The sequence below is a fragment of the Eubalaena glacialis genome, chromosome 5, assembly GCF_028564815.1.
Source record: "Eubalaena glacialis isolate mEubGla1 chromosome 5, mEubGla1.1.hap2.+ XY, whole genome shotgun sequence".
NCBI lineage: Eukaryota > Metazoa > Chordata > Mammalia > Artiodactyla > Balaenidae > Eubalaena > Eubalaena glacialis.
In genome coordinates this window covers 88,441,563-88,455,491 of record NC_083720.1, presented here as the reverse complement: position 1 = coordinate 88,455,491, position 13,929 = coordinate 88,441,563, and the positions used below count along the sequence as shown (strand labels likewise).

The following is a 13,929-nucleotide window of genomic DNA, read 5'->3' as shown; positions in this document are numbered from 1 at the left end:
CCTGTGCTCTGCAACAAGAGAGGCCGCGCTAGTGAGAGGCCCGCGCACCGCGATGAAGAGTGGCCCCCGCTTGCCACAACTAGAGAAAGCCCTCGCACAGAAATGAAGACCCAACACAGCCATAAATAAATAAATAAATAAATAAAAACAATGCAACCTGGCTTAAAAAAAAACCCAATGGATGCTGTCCCTAGTCTCACACCCTTAAAAAAAAAAAAAAAAAAAAAAAAAGTCTTAGACTAATACATTTCAAGTGCTTCGTTTTAGGGAAAGGGCCTAAGAACTACTCACAAAGTAAATATATTGGTCAGCTATTTTCACAGTAATGTACATGAAAAACTACCCAAATTTAGTGGTTTATAGCAACATGTATTTCTTTCTCATGCATCTGCATGTCAGTTTGAGTTCTGCTGTTCTAGGCTAAACTTGAACTCCACAGTCTGGGTTCTGGTCCGTGTACCTCTCTTCTGGGACCAGGAGGCTACCTGAGACATGGTCTCATAGCAATAGCAGAAATGCAAAGGAGCAAGTGCAACCATTCAAGCACATTTTAAGCCTCTGTTTGTGTTGCTTCCATTAATAGTCTGTTGGCCAAAGCAGGTCACATGGTCAAGCCCAAAGTGAAGGAGCAGGAAAGCACACTATACTCTTCCTAAGGCCATGGGCAGAGAGTAATATATAACCCAGGAACAAGGAAGTAAATAATGTGGACCAACAATTCAGTGTAAGTCAGGTAACGAATAAAAACAAAATTTCTCAGCACCTTGGAAGTTCTAAAAGTGACTAGATTGACCCTGATTTTCCCTGTGATTAAATTACGGTGTTCCCACATCGTCTAGGGAAAAGCACTCCTGTGTTTCTTTAAGATCTCAATACTTCTGGCACTTGTGTGACTATATGGATATGGGTTTTCCCCCCAACACCAAACAATTCTCCAACTCTCTGGACACCTAGCTTGGTGTCCTACAGTTTAATCCAGTTCTGATACTGTCTGCCCGGAGAAATAGTATTAGATTCCACAGGTTAAGGGCTCAGTCCCACAAGAACCCACACTCCCCAACCCCTTTCTGATGCCAATTTCAAGTCCAGGTTGTTACCTGTGCTTCTGAGGACTGGCTATAAATCAGAGGTTTCCACATCCCCTTCCTCAGGTTCAGTTAATTTGCCACAGCAGCACACAGACTCAGGAAAAGAGTTTACTTACTAGATCACCAGTTTTTTGTAAAAGGCTATAACTCAGGAACAGCCAGATAGAAGAGATGCATAGGTCAAGGTATGGGGAAAGGGTGGTCGAGTTCCCATGCCCTCTCCAGGTATGCCATGTTCACAAACTTGGAAGCTCTCTTAAGCTCCTGGTTCAGGGATTTTTATGGAGGCTTCATTATGTAAGCATGAATGAGTAACACATTGGCCGTTGGTGATTAAGTCAGTCTCCGGCCCCAGAGGTCTGGGAGATAGGGCTGAAAGTTCTGAACCTCACATCCTAAGGTTGGTTCCTCTAACAATCAGCCCCCATCCTTAGGGGCTTTCCAAAAGTCTCCTCATTAGCATAAACTCAGGTGTGGATGAAAGGGCTTGTTATGAATAACAAGACATTCACTTCATCTTTATCACTCTGAAGCTATTTCAGGAAATAGGACAAAACTAAATATTATAACAAAAGATGCATCTATAGCTCTTATATAGGAAATTACAAGTCTGGTAGGAGCTATGTGGCAGGAACCTTGGATGAAGACCAAAATATATATTTCTTACTATAATCACAATATCACACCCACTTAAAAATCAGTGTAGACTCCATTCTTGACTGGATAGCTTGAAATCCATCCTGCTACAAAGATGCTTCATAGACTGTCTACAATAGAATTGCTTAATAGACTTCCTTTTCAGTGATTACATGAGGTCAAAATATGTAAGGGAGGTGCTCAGAGACCAAAAATGAATAGGTAGCTAACAGAAGACCAGTTAACTGTTGGCTGTGGTCATTTTCAGGGACAGGGTTTGTCTGTCTCAGTAACCACATTTCCTGTGAATTAATGGTCACACAAAAACAATAAAAATTTGTCTATATGTGATAGAAAAGTGTAATTGAGACATACCACCTTTTGTAGCTCTCTGGAACCTCAGAAAGCTACACCCTTAATGAAAGGGTGTAGGAGAACAGTCTTTGCCCATCAGAACAAGAAGCTTGTCTGTTTTCTCTTGAGCTCTGAATAAAAAAAAAGATCTTCTCTGGGAGTTCATAACAATAGGCCTGCCCTAACATAAGTCACAGCAAGATCCTTTTTGACCCCACCTCTTTGAGAAATGGAAATAAAAAGAAAAATAAACAAATGGGACCTAATGGAACTTAAAAGCTTTTGCACAGGAAAGGAAAACATAAGACGAAAAGACAACTCTCAGAATGGGAGAAAATGTTTGCAAATGAAGCAACTGACAAAGGATTAATCTCCAAAATATACAAGCAGCTCATGCAGCTCAATATCAAAAAAACAACCCTATCCCAAAATGGGCAGAAGACCTAAATAGACATTTCTCCAAAGAAGATATACAGATTGCCAACAAACACATGAAAGGATGCTCAACATTACTAATCATTAGAGAAATGCAAATCAAAACTACAATGAGGTATCACGGCACAGCAGTCAGAATGGCCATCATCAAAAAATCTAGAAACAATAAATGCTGGAGAGGGTGTAGAGAAAAGGGAACCCTCTTGCACTGTTGGTGGGAATGTAAATTGATACAGCCACTATGGAGAACAGTATGGAGGTTCCTTAAAAACTAAAAATAGAACTACCATATGACCCAGCAATCCCACTACTGGGCGTATACCCTGAGAAAACCATAGTTCAAAAAGAGTCATGTACCACAATGTTCATTGCAGCTCTATTTACACTAGCCAGGACCTGGAAGCACCCTAAGTGTCCCTCAACAGATGAATGGATAAAGAAGATGTGGCACATATATACAATGGAATATTACTCAGCCATAAAAAGAAACGAAATTGAGTTATTTGTAGTGAGGTGGATGGACCTAGAGTGTGTCATACTGAGTGAACTCTAATGTGTGACTGTAAGTCTAGTGCATCATTAACCTAAGGACCTCACCATTTGGAAGTTACAGTTTTCTCCATCAGCTTCCCTTATCCTTTTTGGTCTGGTTCTTTTCCTCAAACTGTGGAAACATCTTTCTTTCAAGTTGCTTTTGTTGCAGAGTTAAGCAAACGGCTGATAGCAGCTGTGGTAAAAAATCCACAGAATGCCCCAACTGTTCATCTGCTTCTCAGAAAAATGTACTTTGTGTATTTTTTTGTAAAACAAAGCTTTTTCCAGTGTCAGTGGTGGAAATGTCACAGAAATTGAGCATTGGTAGTTCAGAATTTATAGTTTCACCAGAGAGAAAAAAAGAAAGACAAGCCAACAAAGGTATTACCTCTGGAAAAGATTTGGTAAATGTTGAAGATTCTACATCTCAACACAAGTTGATGTCCCATTCCCTAATCCCATCTCTAGATTCATCCATAGACCGTGGGCCCTTGTCAGCCAATTCATTGCCTTCTTAACTATTAAAGTAACATTTCTTTCTTACATAAGAGGTGAGAAAAGTTGGTTGATAATTTCTTTTATGCTGTTTCAAACCACTGCCCAAATTAATGATTTCCCAGGATTATGAATAACTCAGAATGTTATTCCAGCTTCTTTTTTAAAAAATGGTTTATATGGAAATGAATTGGTTTTCAAATTGAATTAAATCTGAATTTGGGGGCATTTTCTTCAGTTGATTCAGAATGAGATTTATGGTTGTGGTTAAATATAGGGTGGTTATTATTTAAGACAGTTCCTGGTTATGTAGATGGAATATCAAATATACCTTACAAAACTGACTTGCATTAGTTACAATCTATGACTACCCAGTTGGACTGGTTTTGGTATATTCGCCTTTATAGAGAAGAGGCACTGTGGAAGACTGTTATTGATACAGCACAACTTTGGAGACAGAGAGCAGTAAGTTTAAGAAAAGTTAGGTTATCGGCCCTTAAATTTGTACCTTTTTCAAATTTTCATCCTAAACTCTTATTTCTGATTTGTATTATGGTATAGTTTTTGCCATATAGGTGTCTCTGAGTGAATTGTTGCTATGTTATTTTCATTCAAAGCATATTTTGTGAATGTCTGATCAGTAATTTTTTGTGTATAACCTATTTGAGATGATTGTTATGTCTTGAAACAAGGGTGATTGAGAAAGCTGTGAAGTTGCCTTGTGATTTTAAAGATTTTAAGTCTTGATTTAACTTCTATGCACATTATCATGTAGACTTGCCTGGATTCAGGAGATTATATTGAATAACTTCTTAAGGCCTCTTTTAGCCTAATGAGTGAATGAATTATACAGGGCTTAGAATTTGAAAAAGACAGTAAACTATCTTGTACACAATAAATATCTTGACACACAAACACACACACACACAAAAAGCATAGTACTAAGCTGGTGATATGCTGGAATGCCAGACAGAAACAAAAGATCTAGAGGAATATACCTTCAACCAGGCCACAGTATATTCTAATATATAAAGCTCCTATGAGGTTGTGTTCATAATACAAAATAGTAAGACAGGAAAAAGCAGTTCAGCATGATCAAGAGTCAGTGGATATAACAAACAATAGAATTAAACCTCCAAGAATTTCAGATAATAGAATTATTGGATAGGGACTATAAAATATAGATGTTCAAACAGACTAAATCTTACAAGAAGGGATTAAATATACAACAGGAAAATAAGACACTATTGAAAGCAATCAGGCAGATATAACCAAATAGAACTTTTTTTTTTCAAATAGAACTTTTAGAAATGAAAAATATAGTCCTAAAAATTAAAACAATGAATAGATTAAACAGTGGATATATACAACTGGAATAAGAATTAATAAATCGAAAGATAGAGCTGAGGAGATTAGTGAAACTACAGGGACTTCACTGGTGGTGCAGTGGTTAATAATCCGCCTGCCAGTGCAGGGGACAGGGGTTCGAGCCCTGGTCCGGGAAGATCCCACATGCTGCAGAGCAGCTAAGCCCGTGCACCACAATTACCAAGCCTGTGCTCTAGAGCCCGTGTGCCACAACTGCTGAGCCCGTGTGCTGCAACTACTGAAGCCCCCACGCCTAGAGCCCGTGCTCTGCAAGAAGAGAAGCCACTGCAATGAGAAGCCCGCGCACAGCAACGAAAAGCGACCTCTGCTTGCCACAGCTAGAGAAAGCCCACGCGCAGCAACAAAGCCCAAACGCAGCCAAAATAAATAAATAAATAAATAGAATTAAATCTAAAAATAAAAACTATAGCACACAGTAATAAGAGAATATACTAAAGAGAAATTAAAAGAAATGAGAGCTTGAATAAAAAGGTCTAATTCATGAGATTGGACTTCTAGAAAAAGGCATATTCAAATAAATTATGGTTGAGAATTTTCTAGCACTGATGAAACACAAATTAGACTCAATATGTACTGGGTCTAATAGGATTTCATTTTACCCTAATTGCAAGCTAATAAGTTAGCCTGTTACAGTTTCATGGATGCTGGCAGAAAACATGAGATTCCTGGATCAGAGACTAAGGACTTTATTACTCAGAGCATGGTAAATGTGTGAGCATGATATTTGCCTTGTTTCCTCCTGCATTCCTCCAAATCCCACCTGTGCAGTGCAGAGGGCTCAGTGGATGCCTGCACATGTAGTGGGTTCCTTTAGAGGAAAGGAACATTGAGCTTGGGGAACTTGCTGTTTTATAGCAAGCAGTGAACAAGCTTGCTCTTTGTCCCAGAGGGAGACATTACCTCATTTCTCAAGTTTGTACAAGGCAAATACAATCCTGAGAAACAGCCCACGTAAAGAATGGTCAGAGCCTTGCATTCGTGGCATACCCAGTGAGAGATATATAAACTAAATTAAGAGATCCATGGAGGATTACCGCTCTGTAGGAATCACACCCTATTCTAAGCTAGATAAAACTAAATCCACACCTGGTTATTTGTAGTGAAACTGAGTTATCCATTTCATGGAAACCAGCAGCAAGGAAAGCTCTGGACTGAGTGTGTCAACCTGCTTTTGCCACTTGATAGATGAATGACCCTAAGAAAATATTTGACCTTTATGAGTTTAAGTTAGCTATGATAAAACCTTCTCTACTTATCTCACAGGGTGATGATAAAAAATTAAAGTAAGCATTGAAAATTATAATTTGCTATCTTAAATAACAGAACTTGGTGGCACTGTCATAAATAAAACTTGTAATATTGTGAATCTGTTGAATCTCTGAAGTAAAAGTAAAAGAAAGCTCAGCCAACTAATGTATCTCTTTGAAAATGTAATTGTTTTAAGCTAGCATTTAATTAATATTTTGATGACTAAGCATTTCCATGGCGGTAACAGGTAAAATAAAATCTCCAACCATTTGGGTTGTGTAAATGCCACATAGGATATTAAGGTTTGCTTCTAATTGTGATGATAATTGAATTTAGTGTGGGCAGGTTTTGTCCTGTATATACTATGCCATTTTATGTAAGGGACTTGAGTATCTGCAGATTTTGGTATCCACAGGGAGTTCTAGAACCAATCCCCTGCGGATACCTAGAGATGGCTGTATATGTTACTTTTACTTTTGCTATTCGGTACCTCTGAAGGTATTAACCTTAAAATGGAGTACAATATGATAGTATTTTTTACAAAGAAAACAAGGTATTTTTAGCATAGTGCAAACTGAAATGCTTCTGATTTAGAAGTTGTACATTACCAAAATAATTGTTTATTTTTTAATCTTTAATTCTTGTATTCTTCTCAACAGTGTGTAGTATTGACTGAGATCAAACTATCATTGCAGAAGAAGATCAATGACTTTTGCCGTTCTCAGTGCCCTCCAATAAAGGTAATAGTATCACTTAATAATGACATATAGTTTACCAGAGGAAAAGCACTTTCAGTATTAGAATTCATAGCTTTTCAGTGAGTTATATAAGAAACTTTTTACATGAGGACAATCACAATAATACTTTTTAATTTTGGTTTTCGAAGTGTGGTCCAAGGACACTGAGGGTCCCAGAGACCCTTTCATAGGGTCTGCAAAGTCAAACTATTATAATATTACTGAAATGTTATTTGCTTTTTTCCCTCTGATTCTCTTATGGGGTGCCGTAGAGTTTACAAAGTCTACTTGATACGTGGTGATATCATTGCTCTGACAGCTAATTGAATGTGTGTGTGTGTTCTTGTGTTTTAAGTGTTTCTTGGTTTTACTTTTGAACACAGTAAATATCAGTAGGTATAACCCACATAAACAAAAGCTAATTGGGTCATCAATAATTTTTAAGAATGTGAAGGGATCGTGAAACCAAAAAGAAAGAGAACTGTTGAATTGTAACAGTAGAGTAGAGGTGGCTAGACCAGTTAGGGGCTAATGCAGTAAGTAGTCCAAGTGAGAGATACTTGTGCCTTGATGGGAATAGAGAGTGTGAGAAGTCATTGACTTTGAGGTATCTTTTGTAAAAACAGACTAATGGGATTGAGAATGGATGAATAAGAGTTGTGAAGGAAAGAATGATAAAGAATGACTCCTAGATTTTTGTCCAGAGTAATTAAGTATTGTTAAGTAGTGATGACATTGAGAAGACTGGAAAGAGGTCTAGATGGGAAAAATCATAATTCATCCCCTGCAACTGCATACATATTACTAACTCTACCTCCTTCGTGGGGTCCTTTGTTCCTTTGGCAAAAGGAAAATGCTATTTGTTCCTTTGAGATAGGCACTAAACTATCATCATACTGTATAAAATAGATGTGCTGAAAATCTTTGGATTGTGGTACTTACATAGCATATTTATACTCTGTAGAACATTTGTGTTCTGTTTCACAAATTAAGTAGATGAATAAGACAGAGTAGTCAGTAAATTTAGAACAGAACACAAAAGTTTTACAAAATAATTACACAAGGTTGTAAACTAAAATCTTTATGTGATTGATGCATATATTCATACTTCAAAGTTGTTTTGCAGAGAAAGAAATTGTCCTTGAGTTTGCAGCTTTTAAACTTAAAAAAAAAGGTTATAAATTTCTTCTCAGTTTTATGTCTCATAAAAAATGCTGTAGGTACCTATTTTGATAGTAAATGCAGTGCATGATCAAGTAGGAGGTAGTCTTCTGTTAGCTATTTCACTACCTCATATAATAGGTGGTATAAATTATTTTAATGGGCTACATTCTTATGCCCAAATATGAATAGACTTTAGTTTTTGTTAGAAAAATATCACCTTATACAGGATCATATGTGTTACAGATTAAGACTTTTTCTTTATTATCAGTATGTCTAAAAATAACTGAGCACAAAAATAATTTCTTTACATTTTCTTAGACTGGAGAATGTATATATGTTATAAAAATCACTTTCAATAAAACATTTATGATTGTGTTTAAGAATCTGATTCTTACCTTTCATAATTTCGACGGGCTCTGTTAGTTCCTCAGCCCCTTTCCTGTTGACGCCACTCTCAGTTTTTAGCTGTTTTATTTTCCTTCAACTCTACCGCTTTTGGTGAATGGACACTCCATTCTTCTTTTCTAAAATGAAAGGTAAGAATTCACTGCTAGACCATCAAACCAAGATATCTTTCTTATATTCTGTGCTTGATTTTTAGGGCAAGGCACGAATTTTTGTTATTTAAAAATTATAGAATGTACAATGATGGTGTGCTGATGTTGCTTCTGATTTTGTTAACACTAGATATCCAGTCTGAAATACCAAAATCCTTGATTCCAAAACCAATTTACAAACAAATTATCATATTTGTGGTCACTTTATACCTCAAATAATATGCTTAATTGTAAATAAAATTGTCACCAAAAGGCCTAAGGTAGTTGAGGGGTTTTTTTTCTTTATATAAATGTATAAGCTTGAACTTGTTTCTTCATTTCACAGTTCATCAGTGCAGATATACATGGAATTTGGTCACGGTTGTTTTGTGATTTCGGTGATGAATTTGAAGTTTTAGATACAACAGGAGAAGAACCAAAAGAGATTTTCATTTCAAATATAACGCAAGTATGATTATATACGTATATTATTGTATATGTATATGATTGATTTTTTTAAGTTGATGTGAAAACTATTTTTTAAAAGGTGATATTAGCAAAATATTATAATATGCAGTATTTTTTATTTGTTTAAAATTGAAGTTAGAATATTAAGAGAGAGTATTCTGGATTCCATCTAACATTTTTTAACAATTGATGAACATTTGCTTATGTCATTAATTTTAATTTTGTTCTCTGTCATGTTCCTATGGGACATGAATTGTGAGTCAGTGTTTACTGAACTGTTGATTGTGTCAGATCATAGATGTACTAAGTATGTCATAAGTCACTTGGCCCAACACTCTAACACCAGAAAGATGGACACTTAAGTCATCATAAACAAAAGCTTTTCTAATTTGTTATATTTCTAAAACATTATTTGGAGGATGATAAAAGTTTAAGAATTAATTAACCTTCAAATCAAAAACTCTGAATTTTCTAACCATGTTCTCTTAATATCATGCAAGCTTAATTTTTTATTCCCTGAAAGAATTGGAGAAATTGTGATCCATTTTTACTACTCTTTCTGTAGTTTAACCTAAATCATTAACTTTATTTGCACTCTTAATAATCAATTTACATTAAAGCTCAAAAGAAACCAAACATAAGGAAATGATAATATACTTTGACCAAATAGTATTTGTGCTTCTATCTTTATGCTTTCTTTTTAAACCCAGTGTAATGTTGCCTTTCTCACCCCTTTTTAAGAAAAAATTCATTGAAAAATCATTTTTTGTATATTTTTGCTTACAGAATGGTTATTGTTCAGCCTTTTACCTTCTCTAGTTATTGTTAGTTTGTCCCTAAGAATATTATAGAGTTAGAATAAGCTCCAAGGGATCTTGTATTGCACTGATATTGTCTTTTATTGAATAGTGCAGGAAATATGGAGGTTATCCATAAAAAATTAGAAAAATATCATAAATGTTCCCATTTAACTTATCTGTAAATTATTTCTCCTTCTTAAAGTCCTTATGAATTCTATTCTTGTTGAGATATTAGTAAACCCACATTACATTAATTTTATCTACATGTTTGTGATCATAATTGTATTTCTCAAACCCTTAAACAGCAAGAGAATTTTTAGAATCTACATATTTATGAAAGAGAGAATTATAATTCCATTAGGTTTTATGTAAATTAAATTATTATCACATTATTCAAGCAATGTGATGGATTATATGCAGTTAGGAAATTTCCTGGTGTCTGACCTATCTCATCCACCTTTTAGATGAGATAAACCAATTCCTTCCTGTTTTTATCTTGATAAGCAGGGGTGCATAATATTTCTTTGCTTTAAAGTGTTGGATAAGCTTTAAACTACCACTTTCCTGGCTTTAAATTTCCGTCCTCCGTTCTTACATTTCTTTAATCTTCAAAGTTAGAGTCATCTTTTATGTACACAGAGTCTGTCATGAATGACTTTGAAACTTACCATTCAGTCACTTTGAATGTTTTTTATAAATCACAAGAATCTTTGCATCTGTGAAATATTTGAACTCCCTTGTGGACTCTGTTTCCCCCAAACATAGAAATTATATTTTAAACATTCATAATAAAATAAGTTTCAAAATCACATAATAAAATGATAAGTCACTATTTTGTGACAATTCTTTAAAGCATTGCTTTTAATATGGAAGGAGAAGAATGGCTTGGAATTTTGGTTATTTTGAGAATTTTATGATAACATGTTCCTTTTTGTGTGAGATTTGGAATTTGTACAAAAAAGGAATACATGGACTTGTTTTTTAGTATATTACTCTTGTTTCTAGGCTAATCCTGGCATTGTCACTTGCCTTGAAAATCGTCCTCACAAACTTGAAACAGGACAATTCCTAACATTTCGAGAAATTAATGGAATGACAGGCTTAAATGGATCTACACAACAAATAACTGGTAAGTTTAATTAATTCATTTATACTTATCCATTATTCAGCATGTTTACAGTTCAGACACTATACTCAGTGTCGAGAACACACCATCAGCTCAGATAGACATGATCCAATTCTTGGCCTCAAGACATTTAATCCAAGTGAGGGGATACTAACATTCAGCAGTGATGGTATAAAGAGAGAAAAGGCATTCTGGGATCTCTAACCTTAGCAAGGAAACCTACTCACTTTTGGTACAGCAGCAGTGGGGACAGGGTGTCTTGATTAAAATTGATTGCATTGGCTTATGAAGATGATGAAAAGAATATTCTGTGCAGAGACAAACAGTAAGAAGCAAGATAGAATTCAAGGAACTTAAAGATACAATATAGCAAGGGTGACAGTGGGAGTTGAGATAGCAAGAGTCTTAAGACATTTAAGAGGAAACTTTATGGTAGGTGAGCAAAGATTCTGGCACCTTATTTGTTTACACATTAGGGAGTGCAAGAAGAGCAGGTTTTGGAGAGAGATAATGAGTACAGTCTAGGCTTGTTGGGTGAGGTGACAGTGAAGTATTCAAGTGAAGATATATGTTTTTGTTCAGTGGCTTGGATAAAGGGATGAATGGATGTTACTGCAGGCAGATTTGTGGATTTATTGGCAAGAAGCTGCAGGAATCTGTTTTGTCAGTGGACTGAGATGAAATCATGACCCAAAGGAGAGGTAAGGTGGTAAGGCCAGAGATGTGAGGAGAGTAAACATTTTAAAAAATCAAAAAATCATCAGGCTTCATTTAGGGCCCATTTGAAGTTGAAAATAATGAATTTATAGCAGCGTTAGTCTGCGTAGTTTGTGATTTTCCTCCAGCCATGTTTAAAAGAGTTAAAGACATTGCTAGATGTCTTGTAACTCAGAGACAGCATGTTTACACCTGTTCAGCTGAGAGTGATTCAGTTTTATCTTTAGGGCATCTAAAAGTATAATTATGTGATTAGTGTATAGACTAGTAAATGGATTACTTTTATTTTTCTTTTAATGACTACAAGATGAATCCTTAGGAGAGAAAAAAAATAAATCAGTCCCTGTTACGAGCTCTTTATACCAAAACAACTTTGGATCTATATTTAAGAATCTTTGGGGACTTCCCTGGTGGCACAATGGTTGAGACTCTGCTCCCAGTGCAGGGAGCCAGGGTTCGATCCTTGGTCAGGGAACTAGATCCCACATGCATGCCGCAACTAAAAGTTTACATGCCACAACTAGGGAGCCCACAAGCTGCAACTAAGGAGCCCACGAGCCACAACTAAGGAGCCCACCTGCTGCAACTAAGACCCGGTGCAACCAAATAAATAAATAAATAAACATTTAAAAAAAAAAATCTTTGGTAACAAAACTGTTGGATTATGTTTCCCAGACTATATCTAAATATGTAAAATACAGATTCAGATCACTGATATTAAAGAATTTTTATCTGTTTTTGCATAAATTGACTCAACTAACTATTTAGGATTATCCTTTGTTGTGTTGGGGGCCATGCAATGGTAGATTGTGGTGCTGGATCCGAATCTTGAGGCTATATGTATATATTAACAGGAGAAGCCACTGGATATCAAGGAATGAAAATAAAGAAAACCCACATTTTGTACCAAAAATTCTTTGGGCACAGAGAGAATATTTGAATAGAGTAGCAGTTTATGAAACTTTTTTTTTCTTAACATTTATTAGTTGGTACTTACTGCTCTAAAGTAATTTTCTGTTATTTGAAAAACATTTTTAAATAACTAAAACAATATATGTTTATTCTAGATATATATATGTATATATGTTTAGGCAGAGTTAAAAATGAGTACTAGTTCAGACCTCCCCTCTACTCCAGAAGTAACAGCAGCTAAGTTTGATGTTTACTCTGCTGACCTTTTCTGTCTACTTAATATATAAACCTTGTTTATTTAATTTAATTTTGTGAATAAGCACATCGTTCAAAAACAGTAGAAGGGAGACTTCCCTGGTGGCACAGTGGTTAAGGATCCGCCTGCCAATGCAGGGGACACGGGTTCGATCCCTTATCCGGGAGGATACCACATGCCACGGAGCAACTAAGCCCGTGCACCACAACTGCTGAGCCTGCGCTCTAGAGCCCGCGAGCTACAACTACTGAGCCCGCATGCCACAACTAGTGAAGCCTGCACACCTGGAGCCTGTGCTCCGCAACAAGACAAGCCACCGCAATGAGAAGCCCATGCACTGCAATGAAGAGTAGACCCGCTCACCGCAACTAGAGAAAGCCCGTGCACAACGAAGACCCAATGCAGCCAAAAATAAATAAATTAATTAATTTAAAAAAAAAATAGAAGGCAAATGTTTATAGTGAAAACTTTATTGCCCACCTATGGCTCCCACTCATTCTTACCTGTCCACTATTCTTAGTTTATTGTGTGCCCTTCCAGATTTCCTTATGCATTTTTACATGCAAGGTAACATATTATGACTAGAGCTACCCTTTGCCTTTTCATTAAACTAAACATCTAGATGGTCTTTTCACATCAGTAATTGTAGAATAGTCTCCTGTATGATTGAAAATGGTATAGTATAATTTTGATTTGCATTTTACATTTTATGAATGAGATTAAGTATCTTTTCTTAAGTTTTAGAGCTATTTCTTTTTCCTTTAATGTGAATCATCTGTCCTTTGCCCACTTTCTCATTGAGTTGTTGATTATTTTTCCCCAGAACTCCTAATATATAGGGCATATTTGCTGAGTTTTTTTTTTTAATATGAGTCGCAAAAATTTTTTTGTAGTTTGGCATTTGACTTTGCTTGTGATGGCTCTATGTGTATATGATGTCAAAGCTTTCAATTTTTTCTTTTGAGTCATAATTAGAAAAGCCTTCCTTACTGCAAAGTTTTAAAGAAATTTTTCTCCTATGCTCTTATCTAATA

The 13,929-nt window shown here is 35.8% G+C and overlaps 1 protein-coding gene across 4 annotated transcripts in view; it reads left to right on the top strand.

The window, feature by feature from the left end:
* The window catches only part of UBA6 (ubiquitin like modifier activating enzyme 6), a 104,376-nt gene that overhangs the window by 32,531 nt on the left and 57,916 nt on the right, over positions 1-13,929 (top strand). For all 4 annotated transcript variants that reach the window (XM_061191425.1, XM_061191424.1, XM_061191427.1 and 1 more), the window contains 3 exons: positions 6,839-6,919; positions 8,963-9,085; positions 10,890-11,013. In XM_061191425.1, coding sequence (XP_061047408.1) covers positions 6,839-6,919; positions 8,963-9,085; positions 10,890-11,013 — 328 coding nt within the window. The remainder of the gene's footprint in view (positions 1-6,838; positions 6,920-8,962; positions 9,086-10,889; positions 11,014-13,929) is intronic.